Source organism: Ruditapes philippinarum, unplaced genomic scaffold, assembly GCF_026571515.1.
Source record: "Ruditapes philippinarum isolate M1 unplaced genomic scaffold, ASM2657151v2 ctg763_1_1_1_1, whole genome shotgun sequence".
Classification (NCBI taxonomy): Eukaryota; Metazoa; Mollusca; class Bivalvia; order Venerida; family Veneridae; genus Ruditapes; species Ruditapes philippinarum.
In genome coordinates, this window is record NW_026853799.1 from 33,000 (window position 1) to 49,255 (window position 16,256).

General features: G+C 33.0%; 1 protein-coding gene across 1 annotated transcript in view; it reads right to left on the reverse strand.

Annotated features, from left to right (window-relative positions):
* Positions 1-16,256, reverse strand: part of LOC132737928 (thrombospondin type-1 domain-containing protein 7A-like) — a gene marked incomplete at its 3' end in the record, with an annotated part of 121,112 nt that overhangs the window by 17,181 nt on the left and 87,675 nt on the right. Inside the window, exons 6-11 of the mRNA XM_060725309.1 lie at positions 13,749-13,855; positions 7,654-7,836; positions 6,771-6,982; positions 5,427-5,628; positions 4,947-5,148; positions 4,341-4,456 (exon numbers count right to left, since the gene is read on the reverse strand). Coding sequence (XP_060581292.1) covers positions 4,341-4,456; positions 4,947-5,148; positions 5,427-5,628; positions 6,771-6,982; positions 7,654-7,836; positions 13,749-13,855 — 1,022 coding nt within the window. The remainder of the gene's footprint in view (positions 1-4,340; positions 4,457-4,946; positions 5,149-5,426; positions 5,629-6,770; positions 6,983-7,653; positions 7,837-13,748; positions 13,856-16,256) is intronic.

Genomic DNA, 16,256 nt, shown 5'->3' on the forward strand with positions numbered 1-16,256 from the left:
ATTTACAAAGTGACATTAATAAATTTTAAATTCATTCATTCCCCTTAGTTTACTCAAGATAATACAACAGAACAATGAACATCTTGTGCAACAACTCTTTATTAAATAACCAGAACAGAACAGAAATTAAGTGAACTCAAGAATACACAATAAAATCATTATGTCTATATTATCAAAGTTATCTGAACTTATCTGAACATAAATTTTCTGTCATAATTTTATCCCCCTTTACAAAATAATATTTGTTTCTATTAGTGATTTAGAAAAGAATTCTGTAATTGTATTATAAATTGTTGAAGCTAAACATGTGGTCAAATGACTGACTGCCATCCAATTATACTATGTCCCAAACTTCATTATAATGATCAAGGGTCTTGGTTGATAAAAGCTCCGTAACCCCACCCAACTCACATTTCATTGGTCATAAAAATATGAGAAAAGAACAAGTGTAGTATCTGTAACAACTCTTGTTCATTGTTTCAGGCAAAGTACAAATAAACAAAGTCATGTGGATGCTTGGGCTGCCTAAGAAAAAATTTGAGTCACACCTTTTTTAAGTTAGTTGATCAATCAGGTATAAAACCTTCAAACTCAATTAACTCAAATTTGAAGATGTGATAAAAACACTGTTGAACTGAGAAACTTACACAAACCCAATATTATTTTATTCAAGAAATGAGACAGAATTATTTTGTAGTCAACTAGGTTCGCTAGAAATGACATTATATTCACAGGTATTGAATACCTGAATATATATTTAACATGGCTCCATTAAATGCAGAATATTAAGGCAATAAACAGACCTTTTCTCAATTTTATTCCCCTTCTTTTAGTTCATAACCAGTATTTTACAAAATAATATTTGTTTTTATTATAAGTGAAAAAAAATCTGTAAATTAATATATCAAGGTTTAAATAGGGTGACAGTGTAGTTTTACCCTACAAAATTAGTTTTTTAACCTTTTACCCCATGAGCATATTGCGAAAAATGGCCGTTTTCATTGAAAAGCCTCCTGTAACAAGTTCAAACTGCTATGAAACTATGAAAAATGCTTCAATACTGATGAAACTTGGCACAAATGTTGACTACACCATAGCCTCTGTAACAGCATGCTCAATCGTAAATTTCCTGTTACCATGGCAACGGGGGGACGTCTCAAAATTGCCAAAAATCACTATTTTGCATTGTTTTTTTCCATCAAAACTGATTTCAAAGTGCTGCAACTTCTCAATGAATTGAGATAGAGTAAAAGGCTTTTCAGCGTCGGTTACTAGTTACCCTAAGATCGACCTGAGGCCATTTTTAGCTTGTCACATGTCCAAAACTTTCTTGGCGATGAGGGGGACTCCGCCCCCCTTCAAACCCCCCAAACAGAAGGGGGCACATCCCCCTTCTGGCAACCCCCTGATGTAACATTTAGATGGGGGACGGCGCTGAAAAAGTGGTCACTTTTTTTAACAACATTTCTCAAATGAAAACCAGTGTTTGGGGCCTAAATTAGGCACTTTTTCACTGTTTGAGGCCTCAAAAAGGGGGGGGGGGGATGGGGGCAAAAAGCCGTCGAAACACGCTTATATGAGGGAAAAGGTTAAAGTGAGTATGATATATACTTGTAAAATATGACATAAAACATGTAAAATAAGGGAAAATTGTCCGCTATTCAACAAAGGAAAATAACAAAAGAAATGAACTCTGAAAAAAAAATTTATACAGTCGAGACTGCCTTAGCGACCCCCTGGTTTAAACGACTCCCTGCCTTATCCGACCTTGTTTCAGTACTCCCAACGTATTTTCCTCTATAAATGGTCTGAATTAAACGACTCCCTGTCATATGTGACAAGCGACCTTAATTGTCTGGTCCCAATGCAATGTTTTGTCTGATTTAAACGACTTTCACACCTTTTAATTATCCGTTAATCAGATAAAGAATACCTATTTTAACACCCAGAGGGCCAAAATAATTAAGTCCAATTATAATCCAGCACTGTAGCAAACAAAGTCTACACACCTCTATCTCAATTACACAATTAGCGTGTATATACCGGTAGATACATGCAGGTACCAAGTGACGTAGCGTCTGTTCATGGAAAGCATGATGAAATCGATGTGTGTGTAATGTACAAAATGGCCTGAATACTTGTGTTAGATTTTTTTTTAATTTTAGAGTGCCCACGGAAGATTTTTTAGGAAGCATTTTTTTAATTTACCTTTCTATGGCTGCATAATTAATACGGAAAAAATAAAATATTGATACCGAACCAGAAACAGCTTTGGATATGGCAATTGTTTAAAGATCCTGTGACACAATTTTTTTATGGTTTTATTTCATAAATATGATGCTCAAATTAAGATTTGTCAATATTGTAAGTTCAAATAAACATTATTTATAAAGATATCACCCAATTTAACATTTCATGTAAATAAAGGCCATTAAAGGGAGGTAATTAGAACTTTATTTTCTATAAATTCTAAGTCAAATTTTCCAATAATAAATCAATGCATGTAATTTATTGATTAAATTTAATGTGAACAAATATTTGCAATACACATTTTACATATTCTTTGATGTTTGAAAATTGTTTTATTTGCATAATTATATCCATATATATTTTTTTGCAAGATACGTAAACACAGTAACAATATCAATCACAAAACATACAGGATCTGTAAGTCACATTGGTATATAGACAGATAGATGATATTTAAATTTAATTTTCTTTGAGACTGTATTTAGAGACTCCCTGTCATATGCGACCTTTTTCTGAAGATCCCTTGGAAAGTCACATATGACAGTCTCGACTGTATATGAGAACAACATATTTCTGAACTGCACAGAGACAAAAAAATGTGTTCAAGTTTACTGACCTCTATCTATGTTTGTGCACTGAACTCTCCCTGATTTTAACTTTGAGATGTCTATATTAACTTGTTTTTTTTAATGACAACATTAGCATTTGATAGTTATTTTTAAAACAATAAAAGGACCATTATTCCATTTAGTTTAACACTGAAAATACCAGGTATCAAACTTTTAAGAGACAATATTTGTGTGTGTTGAAGAAAGAGTGATGAAATTTATCTAGAGTGAACAACTTATAAACAATGAAGTCAGTATCCTCAATTTAATAATGTCTCCATAAACAGAAAAACAACACAACAATTCAAAGACAACAACCGAAAATAACAAAATACGAAAGCTCTTACCCTAGTTGTTAAGATTAATTTATATTAATGTCTATTTCAAGACAGAATTTGAACAATATAAATGGTAGAAAATTCAATGTGGTAAACAAGCTTTAAAACATTAAACTCCAAAAGGGTGTTACTTTTCATAAACAATTTATGTTAAAATAGGTCAAAAAAAAAATTAAAACAAGAAATATGGCAATGTCATGAAAGCAGATTTTGAACAATAGCAATTGGAACCCTGGACTTTTTCTTATTAACAAGAATGCATAAATGGATGAAGGTCATTAAAATGCTGAAGACACATCTGAATTACTCAATATTACGCTTGATCTGTTTCAGTTTGTACAAATCCATTAATATATCACTAAGCTTTATAATATGATCAAGGTCATTAAAGATTCAGGGTCATAATCACTTGTATGTTGTTCAAAATTTGTCCAAGTATTTGTCCTCAAAATTGAAAGATATATGACTTTGACATTCAATCATTTTCAGGTTATATATCCATTATTTCACATGTTGGTTCTCTCTTATAATGACAAGACATGAACTAATTTTCAAGATTAATGTTCCATTTAATGAAGGTCTACGCCAGTAACTAGTGATCTAAAGTTGTGATCATTTGCTAACTCCTTTTTCTAGTAATATTAAAGTGAAAAATAACCTAAATTGAAAAGCGTTGAAATACTGTTTACTCAAATGAGGCTAAGAAAACACAAGCATACCAGTTACAATTCATTTCTAAGTATATTTCTTAATCATATTGCACATATATTTCTGTTTTAAGTGCCCCAATTGATATTTGTAAGAAATTCAAATATATTTTTTGGCTTTTGGACCTCAGTGGAGTTCCTTTAAAACTTTTATATTTCAAGATAAAATAAAGTTTTGCCTAAAATATAGGGCCAGCATTTCATAAATTCTGTATTTAATTAGGCAATGTCTTAATTAATCATATTAGCTATCTTAAACTCTTTTTTATGTTAAATTTCAAACATTTATGCATTTTCATGTATTATACTGAGTATTTATCAAGTTTGAAATTATTCTAAACCACTGAAAGTAAACAAGAAACAGTTTCTTTGTTGGAAATATTGAACTAAAGTGATACTTGTTTGGTACATTTATGCATTAAATGTTTTTACAATACCTTCAAAACAAGAGGCGCTGCATTCAGACCAATCCGAGTATTCAGTGACCTCACAGTTGATAGGGCATGGCACTTCACAGGACTCCTCCGTGGATGGTTTTACCTTTAATGTACATCTGTAAGATAAAAGAGTATATCTGTACATTTTTTGTATAATAAAGTGCTATAAAAATATCCCATCACATATACATCTGTAAATAAAGAGTTAAATGCAGTAACAATACCCTAACACATGTACATAATTATGCAAATAAAAGTACATTTAAGCAAATGTACATCTATAGTAAAGTACAGTTTAACAGATTTGCACCTGCTAATAAAAGATGACAGTTAAACACATGTACATCTGCAATTGATAAAGTAATGTGAAGGGCATCATTTAGTAAATGTACACATATATAAAAGTAATAAAGTACAATAAATTTTGGATATGTTACAAATATGTTCATCTGTAAATAAAGGAGTACAATTAAATTGGGATATGTTAAGTTAACGTAAACCTGTAAATATTATCAGGATACATTGAATATATATGGGTTAACTTCTACTGAGGAGCATTCTAAGCTCCCTGTAAAGAAAGTCAATGTTATGTCTATATTTATCTACCTGATGTCATTGACCATTTGACCAAGTAGACTGTAACAGCCAACATCCCTCTTCCTTTTACCTGGCCCACACGGGACACCATTCTCCCTAGAGACACACATACCCCAGGGGTCACTTTGCCACACGTATACAGCACACTCTATGGTTGTAGGACATGTCTTTATCTCCTGGAGTTCTCTGCTAAGTGGACACATCTTTCCACCTGTTGGCAAATTTTCTTGTATAAGTATAGATAACTCTTGTGAGAATAAAGCAATTTAGCATGTAGGAGTTACTTCCCTTACATCAAAAAGCTCACACATGATTTTAGCAATAATTTTTTAGATACTCAAGAAACTACAAAACATGCATTATTTTTTGCAGTTATCAATAATTTCCACAAAATATGATAAAGATTTGTAAAGTACAGAGATATCAACATTCAAGCTGCTAAAAAGCCCACCTCCCGGCACAAGGGGAGCAAATATAGGACAAACAAACCTCTACCAGACTGAGCTAGAATCATTCTCTCCCTTGTTTGTATGGGCGCGTCTCTGTCCCGTCCCTCCTGACATAAATTAGGGCACTGTGACCATGGACTCCAATGTGATACAATACAATCCCCAGGACACGGAACACTGCAGTCCTCTTTCTGTGCAGGTTTTTCACTTAGTTCCTCACACTTTGTGTCGGCTACCCGTAACTGTAAACACAAAAATGTATAAATGTACATGATTGTATAAGTTTTCTATAACTATATATTCAGCATTTTACAATTTACCTCACTGTTAAAGTCACAGATGACCTCTTTCTGAAAATGTCCACACTTGAGCCTGCATTTCTTAGCCTTAAATGTGCTTAAATTATACCAAATTTAGAGTTTTAAGGTTGCTTAGGATAAAGAAACCAGTTAGATATGCAGGCTGCATGAACTCTACGCTAATGGCATAAACAAGTTATTCTATTCCTGCTAACATTCCTAGCACTAGAAAAAGCCATATCAAACAACATATGGCATTTAAAACGACATTTCCTCTTGTGCCATATATTGCCATCTTTATTGAATTTATAGGACAAAATCGAAAAGTGACTCCCATAAATCCTCAATGAATAGATGCTTTCCTGACAGATAAAGTAACAAAAGATGTTATTTTACACATTCATCAAAGTTTTGTGTGTATATACAATTGTATAACAGTAGACAGTATATATTGATGTGCATTAAACATGAAATGTCAACTATAGATAAAAGACAGAAGAGCATTTTGATATCTGGATCAATGCAATGTCTTTTCTTGTCTTAAAATTCATTGAATGAGTAGTTTGCCTTACATAAAACACTTATCTTTAGGGTGTTATATAATATCTGTCCCTGTAAAAATTTTATTACTACTTATATAAGTTTATTACACTTGCCAAATACATCACTTTACAGTAGATACAAAATATATCTGTGATATCTGATGATGGTTCACACTGTTCACTATTCAGTCAACCCAAAGCAGTGAGGGTAAAAAACCTAAACCACTTGACCATGGACGCCCCTACATTGTCTAAATAGCAAACAGTGTAGACCATGATCAGACTGCACTGGTCACATGGATAGAATTTGCCGCCAACAGCAGTTTAAATGCTTGCAGGTTATTTTTTTCACAGGTTGGGGAAGCAACCCATTCAAAGAATTTTTCTTTGGGGAAGCCGCCCTATCATAGCCCCTGCTATAGAAGGAAAAAAAGGCCTTGGTTGTAACTTAAACTGCATTTTCTAGTTCAATACCTTTCTTTTTAGTTTTTAAATTCATGTTTTTGTGTTGCACTGTATAATGCTATGAAGATGTATTCTTACTCCGATTTTATTTACACAGGAAATGGTTCTGTAAGCAGTGCCAAGACCACATGGTGGTGATGTGTTGATATTCAGTAACTGGCAGGCTCCAACTGTCATATTCCAGTGGAAACATGGCTGGGGGTCACAAGTTTGAGTCTCACTAAGGTGTGGGCACATGTTACCTTTACCTCTCACCTCTGTCAGAATGTTCCTTGTTCTATACCTCTGACCTGAAAATTATTTACAAAACATCAAGAAATTTCTCCTTCAAATATTACTGGCTAAAAGATTTGTCATCACTCGTCAGAATTATTTTTCCCAAAAGTACAGTCTTGACAAACAACAAAACTGAAGTACTGCTTTTTATGAATATTCATTTTGGACTCAGCAAACTTCTTAACAATGCTATGATTAAAATGGTACAAGAGGTGAGGTGGCCTAAGTAAGACTGTCTCTCAATCCAGGAGACCATGGGTTCAAGATCTACATTTGTTATGATTATGTTTTTCAATATGACATCAGTACTACATGGACTTTTAGGAAGCAGACTTGAGACTGGTTTAAAAAAGCTTCACACTTCAATTTTTCCCCACCATACACAATACAAGATACAAAATGTAAACAAAGCAGTATTTTGACTTCCATACGAAATACTAATTGCCTAAAAACAAAAGCAATAGATAATTTAGGTAATTGGCCTGTGAGAAAGTTTAAAGGAACTTTAACAGGACACAAAGAAAGCAGAGCTTTTGAGAAATAAAAATAAATGCATTTCTGGGGCACAATGGGCCTTTAATAGTAACATATTTTGAATATTAATGTAACTGAGAATTGCTTTAAATATGATGGTCAAATCTAAATAATAGCGCCAAATGCTAAAGGCTAAATGGATTAAACATACCTGTACCCTCATTAGTTCTTCTACGCCTGAGATAGAGTTCACAGTCCGTGACCTTGCACTCTGTCCAGTGGGTCCAATGAGAAACAGTGCAGTCAAGGTCACATTCTGCTCGACAAGTTTGTGAGGTCAAAGGTCGTTTATCTTTACAATAGCCATCAGGTACTGGCTTTTCTCTCCCATTATCTATCAATAACAAAACAATTATTTACAAATTGCAAGTACAATGTATTTTGAAAATAATAGATTTGTACATATCATATAATTATATGAACAGAACTAAAACTTTGGTTGGTTTTGACGCTAAAAACCTTTGCAATAACCATGGTATTAAAGTTCAATTTTAAAGCAGGAGAAGTTCAAAATACAATTTTCAGGGTTCCCACAAAGAAGAGAAATCAAAATTCCCTGACTTTTCCATGACTTTTCCCTGACCAAGACCATTTTTCCCTGACCAATAATAGCGTCAAGTTTTCACAATCTTTCGAGCATTAAACATATTTTTTTTTGTATGCTGGCCTCCTCTTCCCTATTTTCCTCCCTTTCTTTATTTAAAATTATTTCAGATACACAATACATATATATGAATATATGCAACAATTGTCTTTAGCTACTTGTGTAGTTTAATTTCAATTAGCATGAGTACATTTATCTAAAATGAAAAGTATTTGATAACATATGTCATGCTCAAATATGTTTCATTCTCGAACATATAAAGCAGTGTCATCAAATTTTTGAGATACTAACTACCATAGCTAGTTTAGTGTAATTCCTGCTATATACTAGTATTATTAGCTTTGCCTACATTTTGCTTTTCATGAAGCCACTTCATTACTTGTCATGTTTTTTCTTGTTAAAACAAGTTTTCAATTGATAACTAACATTTATTCAAGTAAAATGCATGCCTATTTCTGTCAATCCTCCATTGATTACACTGCTTTGTATGGGGAGGGGCCAAAATATAAAAGATTGCATTTGTAAGTAAATGTTATGCCACTGCATCAATGTTACAGAAGTAGATTTTTTTTTGTTCTATATAACTGAACTTTACCATATGCAGTTGTGTCTAGTGGATTTCAGGGTCAAGGTCATATTTCAGCATGACATATGAAAATAAATGTGCAGACATGTCTAAATGTTAAGATACAAAGGCCATATATAGTGCAATAACTGATTGGTGTTTACTGTATTACATTGCTGTTTTAAACTTTGAAATACAGTTACATTTTTTTTCTTAATTTTTTCTTAAATGCTATCTTTTTAATTAAGCATTACCTATTTCTTATAAATTAAGATTTAAAAGAAGATTTTTTAATATTTTTACTAAATGTAAATAATGAAAATCAATGAATCAGCGAATATTGACCCCTCGGCTATAATTTTAACAATCCTGGTATAGGTCTATTACACAAATTTTCATGCTAATCTATAGCCTTTGACAATTGAGAGAAGATTTTTTTTAAATTTTTACTAAATGTATCAATATATAAGGAAAAATTATGACCCCTTAGGCTGGCCAATTTTGATGCTATGGGCAAAATTTGAGCAACTTTGGTAGAGGACCTATAGATGATATAATATACAAAATATCAAAGCCCTATTCCTTGTACCTTCAGACAGTAAGATATTCTAAGTTTTTACTATATGTGCAAAATGAAAATCAAGGACCCCAAGCATGGGTCAATTGTTAGAGGTCCAATAGACGATGCCTTTGCAAAATATCTAAGCTCTTGGCCTGGTTGGTCTTTAGAAGAAGTTTTTTTTTTAAATCTTTTTTTTCTTATAATTTCTTTTTGTTGCCATGAAAACCAGTTTCTTGCAAGGAATAAAATTATTTTAACAAATTTGGAAGCCCTTTACCAAAGGAACAATCCTGCCAAGTTTGGATAAATTTAGACTAACAATTTAGAAGATTTTTTACTTCACTATTAAGTTAAAGTTACTTTAAATGACAAAATATTTCAAAATTTTTTTGAAATAAGCATATTTTTTAGAGTAAGATATTTACAAGAATAAAAAAGATGCTCATAATGATAAATAAATATAAAGATACCTAAAATAATCAAAGAAACTGCCTTAGCCTTGACTGAATTTGCTTCCTACAGTTTGACCACCATTTTTCTCTTACAAAATTCCCTGACTTTTGCTTATTTTTCAAATTTCCCTGACTAATTTCAGAATTCCCTGACTTTTCCCTGACCTTGAAAAAAAATCAGTTTTCCCTGACTTTTCCCTGACCGTGGGAACCCTGATTTTCAAGGAATGAGGTTTAACTCAATATAGCTTTATGACAGTTATATTGTACTCCCTTAATGCTAAATTGGTTTCTGTGACTTTCCTTTGTAATTTATCAGCCATATAAAGACAATAATATAACCAGACTAATGCCCATCTACTGGACAAGCCTGACAACTGTTATTGGCAAATTGTTCAAAAATAGAAACAAAAAATGTCAAAAAAAATCTAACCAATGGGCATGTGTTTCTGTAAAAAGAAACTTGACCTTTTAAAATTAGTTTTGGCCTTTGGCTATAACCGGATATACTTACATATACAACAATTTAATGTCTTAAATATACATCTTGAAGGTAACTGTAAATGTCAAGTTTTAGCAATATTAATCTTAAAGTATCATATTCAATAATATACTATTTTTAATTTTAGGTAAAATACTTTTAATTTAAGAAATTAATTGAATACAGAATATGTCTAATTTGAGTAAAGGAAAGCACAAAGTATGTTCAGGAAGCTGCTTTTCCCTTTTACTGATAAAGTTAATTTGATCCTTTCTTAAACTAGAAATGTGTCATCATGCCACGGATGCCCCCGCATGCAGCCAAAATTTCAGATGGTGCATTAATTATTTTTTTCATTTTAAGTTCAAAAGCCCTTAAAACTTTTTAATGTTAACAAAAACCATTTTCATACAATGTTCAAGGCACTGAAATTATTCAGTCTTAACCTTTTAAAAATAGCATATTGCATATTTGTAGCCAAAATAATGGCTAAAAGTATGAGTGCTGAAACTGAAAGTTCAAAATTTTTCCAACATTCAGGAAAAATAAGTTTGTCTAAAATCATTGAACCACGACCAAATTCAAACTTAAACTGCTTATTCCTAAGATGTATCTATATTATTTTCAAAGTGAAAGGGACATAACTCTGCCAAAAAATCATCAAACCATGACCAAATTCCAACTTGTCCTGCCCATTCCTTTGACATTATCTATATGTCAAATTAAGTTGAATATGTAACACTGTTGGGTAGATAATGAACAGAAACTGTAAATTTCATATTATTTTCAAAGTGAAAGGGGCATTACTATGCCAAAAATCATTGAACCATGACCAAATTCAAACTTGACCTGGGGATTCCAAAAACATATCCATATGTCAAATTTGAGTTGAATGTGTTGTACCATTGGTGAGATAATAAACGGAAACTGAAAATTTCATATTACTTTCAAAGTGAAAGGGGCATAACTCTGCCAAAAATCATTGAACCATGACCAAATTTGAACTTGACCTGCGCATTTCTTTGACGCATCCATATGTAAAGTTTGAGTTGAATGTGTTGTACCTTTGGGGAGATAATGAACGGAAACTGAAAATTTCATATTATTTTCAAAGTAAAGAGGCATAACTCTGCCAAAAATCATCGAACCATGACCAAATTCGAACTTGACCTGTATTTTCTCATGACATATCCATATGTCAAATTTGAGTTGAATGTTCTTAAGATAATGAACGGAAACTGATGATGAGGGAATGACGGAAGGATGGAAGGACGGAACAGGGTAACACTATATGCCCCGGCCATTACATGGCGGGGGCATAAAAATCTCCCAGCTTGTTATTCAAATGACATTATGAGGGGGCAAGAACGATATCAGTCAATTTAGAATTTGAAGGGAGCACCAATGCTGTCGGTCAATTTAGAATATTAAGGGGGAAACAATGCTGTCAGTCCATTTAGAATTTTAAGGGGGCAACAATGCTGTCAGTCAATTTATAATTTTGAGGGGGCAATAATGCTGTCAGCCAATTAAGAATTTTGAGGAAGCAACAATGTTGTTTATGTGGGCAAGGATGCTGTTTTTTCGGTGGCAACAATGCCATCATTTAATTAAGAATTTTGAGAGGGCAACAATGCTGTCAGCCAATTTAGATTTTGAGGAAGCAACAACGTTGTTTATGTGGGCAACGATGCTGTTTGAGGTGGCAACAATGCCATCATTCAATTTAGAATTTGAAGGGGGCAACAATGCTGTCGGTCAATTTAGAATTTTAAGGGGGCAACAATGCTGTCAGTCCATTTAGAATTTTAAGGGGGCAACAATGCTTTCAGTCAATTTATAATTTTGAAGGGGCAATAATGCTGTCAAACAATTTAGAAAATTTAAGGGGGGAATTCTGCTGTCAGTAAATTTAGAATTTTGAGGGGGGGGGGGGACAATGCTGTCAGCCAATTTAGAATTTTGAAGGGACAACAATGCTGACAGCCAATTTAGAATTTTAAGAGGGCAACAATGCTATCAGCCAATTTAGAATTTTGAGGAAGCAACAATTTTGTTTATGTGGGCAACGATGCTATTTGACGTGGCAACAATACCATCATTCAATTTAGAATTTTGAGGGGCAACAATGCTGTCAGCCAATTTAGAACTTTGAGGAAGCAAAAATGTTGTTCATGTGGGCAACAATGCTGTTTGAGGTGGCAACAATGCCATCATTCAATTTAGAATTTTGAGGGGGCAACAATGCTGACAGCAAATTTAGAATTTATAGAGGGCAACAATGCTGTCAGCCAATTTAGAATTTTGAGGAAGCAACAATTTTGTTTATGTGGGCAACGATGCTGTTTGAGGTGGCAACAATACTATCATTCAATTTAGAATTTTGAGGGGGCAACAATGCTGTCAGCCAATTTACAATTTTGAGGAAGCAACAATGTTGTTTATGTGGGCAACAATGCTGTTTGAGGTGGCAACAATGCCATCATTCAATTTAGAATTTGAAGGTGTCAACAATGCTGCGGTAAATTCAGAATTTTAAGGGGGCAACAATGCTGTCAGTCCATTTAGAATTTTAAGGGGGCAACAATGCTGTCAGTCAATTTATAATTTTGAGGGGGCAATAATGCTGTCAAACAATTTAGAAATTTTAAGAGAGGAATTCAGCTGTCAGTTAATTTAGAATTTTGAGTGGGGGGGACACAATGCTGTCAGCCAATTTAGTATTATGAAGGGGCAACAATGCTGACTGCCAATTTATAATTTTGAGGGGGGCAACAATGCTGACAGCCAATTTAGAATTTATAGAGGGCAACAATGCTGTCAGCCAATTTAGAATTTTGAGGAAGCAACAATTTTGTTTACGTGGGCAATGATGCTGTTTGAGGTGGCAACAATACTATCATTCAATTTAGAATTTTGAGGGGGCAACAATGCTGTCAGCCAATTTATAATTTTGAGGAAGCAACAATGTTGTTTATGTAGGCAATGATGCTGTTTGAGGTGGCAACAATGCCATCATTTAATTTAGAATTTTGAGAGGGCAACAATGCTGTCAGCCAATTTAGAATTTTGAGGAAGCAACAATTTTGTTCATGTTGGCAACAATGCTGTTTGAGGTGGCAACAATGCCATCATTTAATTTAAAATTTTGAGGGGGGCAAATATGATGTCAAACAATTTAGAAATTTTGAGAGGGCAACAATGTTGTCAGTTAGTTTATAATTTTGAGGGGGAAACAATGTTGTCAGTCAATTTATAATTTTGAGGGGGCAACAATGCTGTCAAACAATTTAGAAATTTTAAGGGGGGAATTCTGCTGTCAATAAATTTAGAATTTTGAGGGGGAGGGGGACAATGCTGTCAGTCAATTTTGAATTTTGAGGGGGGCAACAATGCTGACAGCCAATTTAGAATTTTGAGAGGGCAACAATGCTGTCAGCAAATTAAGAATATTGAGGGAGCAACAATGCTGTTTTAGGGGACAACAATGCTGTCAGTCAATTTAGAATTTTGAAAAGATAACTAAAACCTGACATTTGTCATTAAAAGGAGGGACAGCTCTAACTTTTGAGAGCTGCTTACCACTGTTCTGTACACAGAAGGCTTTTCTTGTCTGTAGGCCAGTTGTACATCCATAACTTCCAGGTGGAATCTCACAGTCACTCCAACTTGACATTTTCCAGTATGTTCTAAAACAATGAAAAAGAAAAATGAAACAGTTTCACAGTCTCATAAGAAAAAAATTTGTCTTTTTTTGTGTGCATAAATCATGCAGTTCAGAAACATGTTCTAAATCATGTTTGACAGTTTTTTGCAATCAGTTTCAATGACACATGCTACAATGTATGCAATCAATAATCTTTTCTTTGTGCAACAATATCAAATCTTTTTGGCAAATCATTTTTCATTCTATTACTTTATTACACTGACATGAGTGGTTGGCAGGAAAGCGTGCTTGACTATTCTCAATGCTTGATAGTATAACGAGAGCCTTGGAAATGAAGAATTTTCTAAGTTGAAAAAGGGCCATAATTCTGTGAAAATCCATGTTAAGAGTAATGGGTCTTAAGCAGTGAGCTCAAAAAATGCTCTCGATAAAGTGTGTGAAGTTTCAACTCATTTCCCAAGTTTTGGAGATACATGCTTAACTAAAGTGTGACCCTGATGCCTGGGCTAAAAGTAGCTAAAATTTTCTCTCTTTTTTGGTATCTTTTAAGTTATAATGATAGGTCTGTACAAAATTGTTATTAAATGTAAAACATCAATGTGTGAACAAAGGTTTTCAGCTACATTTACATACATTACATGTGTAAGTGTCTGAACAGAAGAATTATAAAATCATATAATTCGAAAGTTATCACTTTAGTGAAAATTTATTGTAGATATTAACAATGAACAATGTAGAATCATATCCTTATAAAAACTTAAGTCTATAGTGTGCAGATATATTGTTTTAACTACTAATAGTTTATACACTTTTTTTTCGTACTTCTATTCTTATACAAGAAGACCAGCCCTCACAAAGTTATCTGAAATTTTCTTTATATATTCGATTCTAAGATTAAGCTAAATAAAATACCAACTACTGATTCATTTCAATTGTTAAAGCAAAAGATGCAAATGAGCTGTCCATGATTGAGATTGAAAATGATCTTCAACCACCATTTCTATAAACTTATATAGCTATGCATTTCCTGATTGGTTGCTTCAAAGCACATGCTTCAAATCTGACCAATGGGCACAAACTTTACAAAACTTAACAAACAGAATAGGCAGAAGGCAATCATGTTCTATATTAACACAGCATAGCAACTTTATACCATCAAGCTGATTATATGTTATTAATGCAACTTTTGCGAGCCTAAGTAAAGCTTTAATACTAACAGACACACAAACGTACTAAGAGGATCCATAAACAAGAGGGCCATGATGGCCCAAAGTCGCTCACCTGTATATAGGCCCCTGGAGCGGGGCCAGTTTAAACCCCAGGGCTTTTATTTGAACAAACTTGGTTGTATATGTATGCATGTATATATATATATATATATATATATATATATATATATATATATATATATATATATATATATATATGTATGTATGTATATGTATATATATATATATATATATATATATATATATATATATATGTATGTATATGTATATATATATATATGTATGTATATGTATATATATACATATATATATATATATATATACACACACACATAATATGTATATATATATCTATATATATATATCTATATATATATATATACATTTATATATATAAATATATATTTATATATATATATATATTTATATATATATATATATAAATATTAAATATATATGTATATATATAATATGTATATATCTAAAAAAAAAAGTCAAGCTAATGAATGACCCCCGGGGCGGGGCCAATTTTGACCCCAGGGCTTTTATTTGAACAAACTTGGTAGACACCCATGAGAACATGTTTCATGCTAAATATCTTAGCTCTAGCTCTTTGAGTTCTTTAAAAGAAGATTTTTTAAGTTTTTACTATATGCACATAGGGAAAATCAATGACCCCCGGGGCGGGGTCAATTTTGACCCCAGGGCTTTTATTTGAACAAACTTGGTAGACACCCATGAGAACATGTTTTATGCTAAATATCTTAGCTCTAGCTCTTTGAGTTCTTTAAAAGAAGATTTTTTAAGTTTTTACTATATGCACATAGGGAAAATCAATGACCCCCGGGGGCGGGGCCAATTTTGACCCCAGGGCTTTTATTTGAACAAACTTGGTAGACACTCACTAGAAGATGTTTCATGCTTTATATCTAAACACTAGCTATCTGGGTTTTTTCAAAGAAGATTTTTAAGTTTTTGCTATACACAGTCATATAAGGAAAATCAATGACCCCCGGGGCGGGGCCAATTTTGACCCTAGGGCTTTGATTTGAACAAACTTTGTAGACACTCACTAGAAGATGTTTCATGCTTAATAGCTAAACTCCAGCTATTTGGGTTTTTATAAAGAAGATTTTTTAAGTTTTTGCTATACACATATAAGGAAAATCAATGACCCCCGGGGCGGAGCCAATT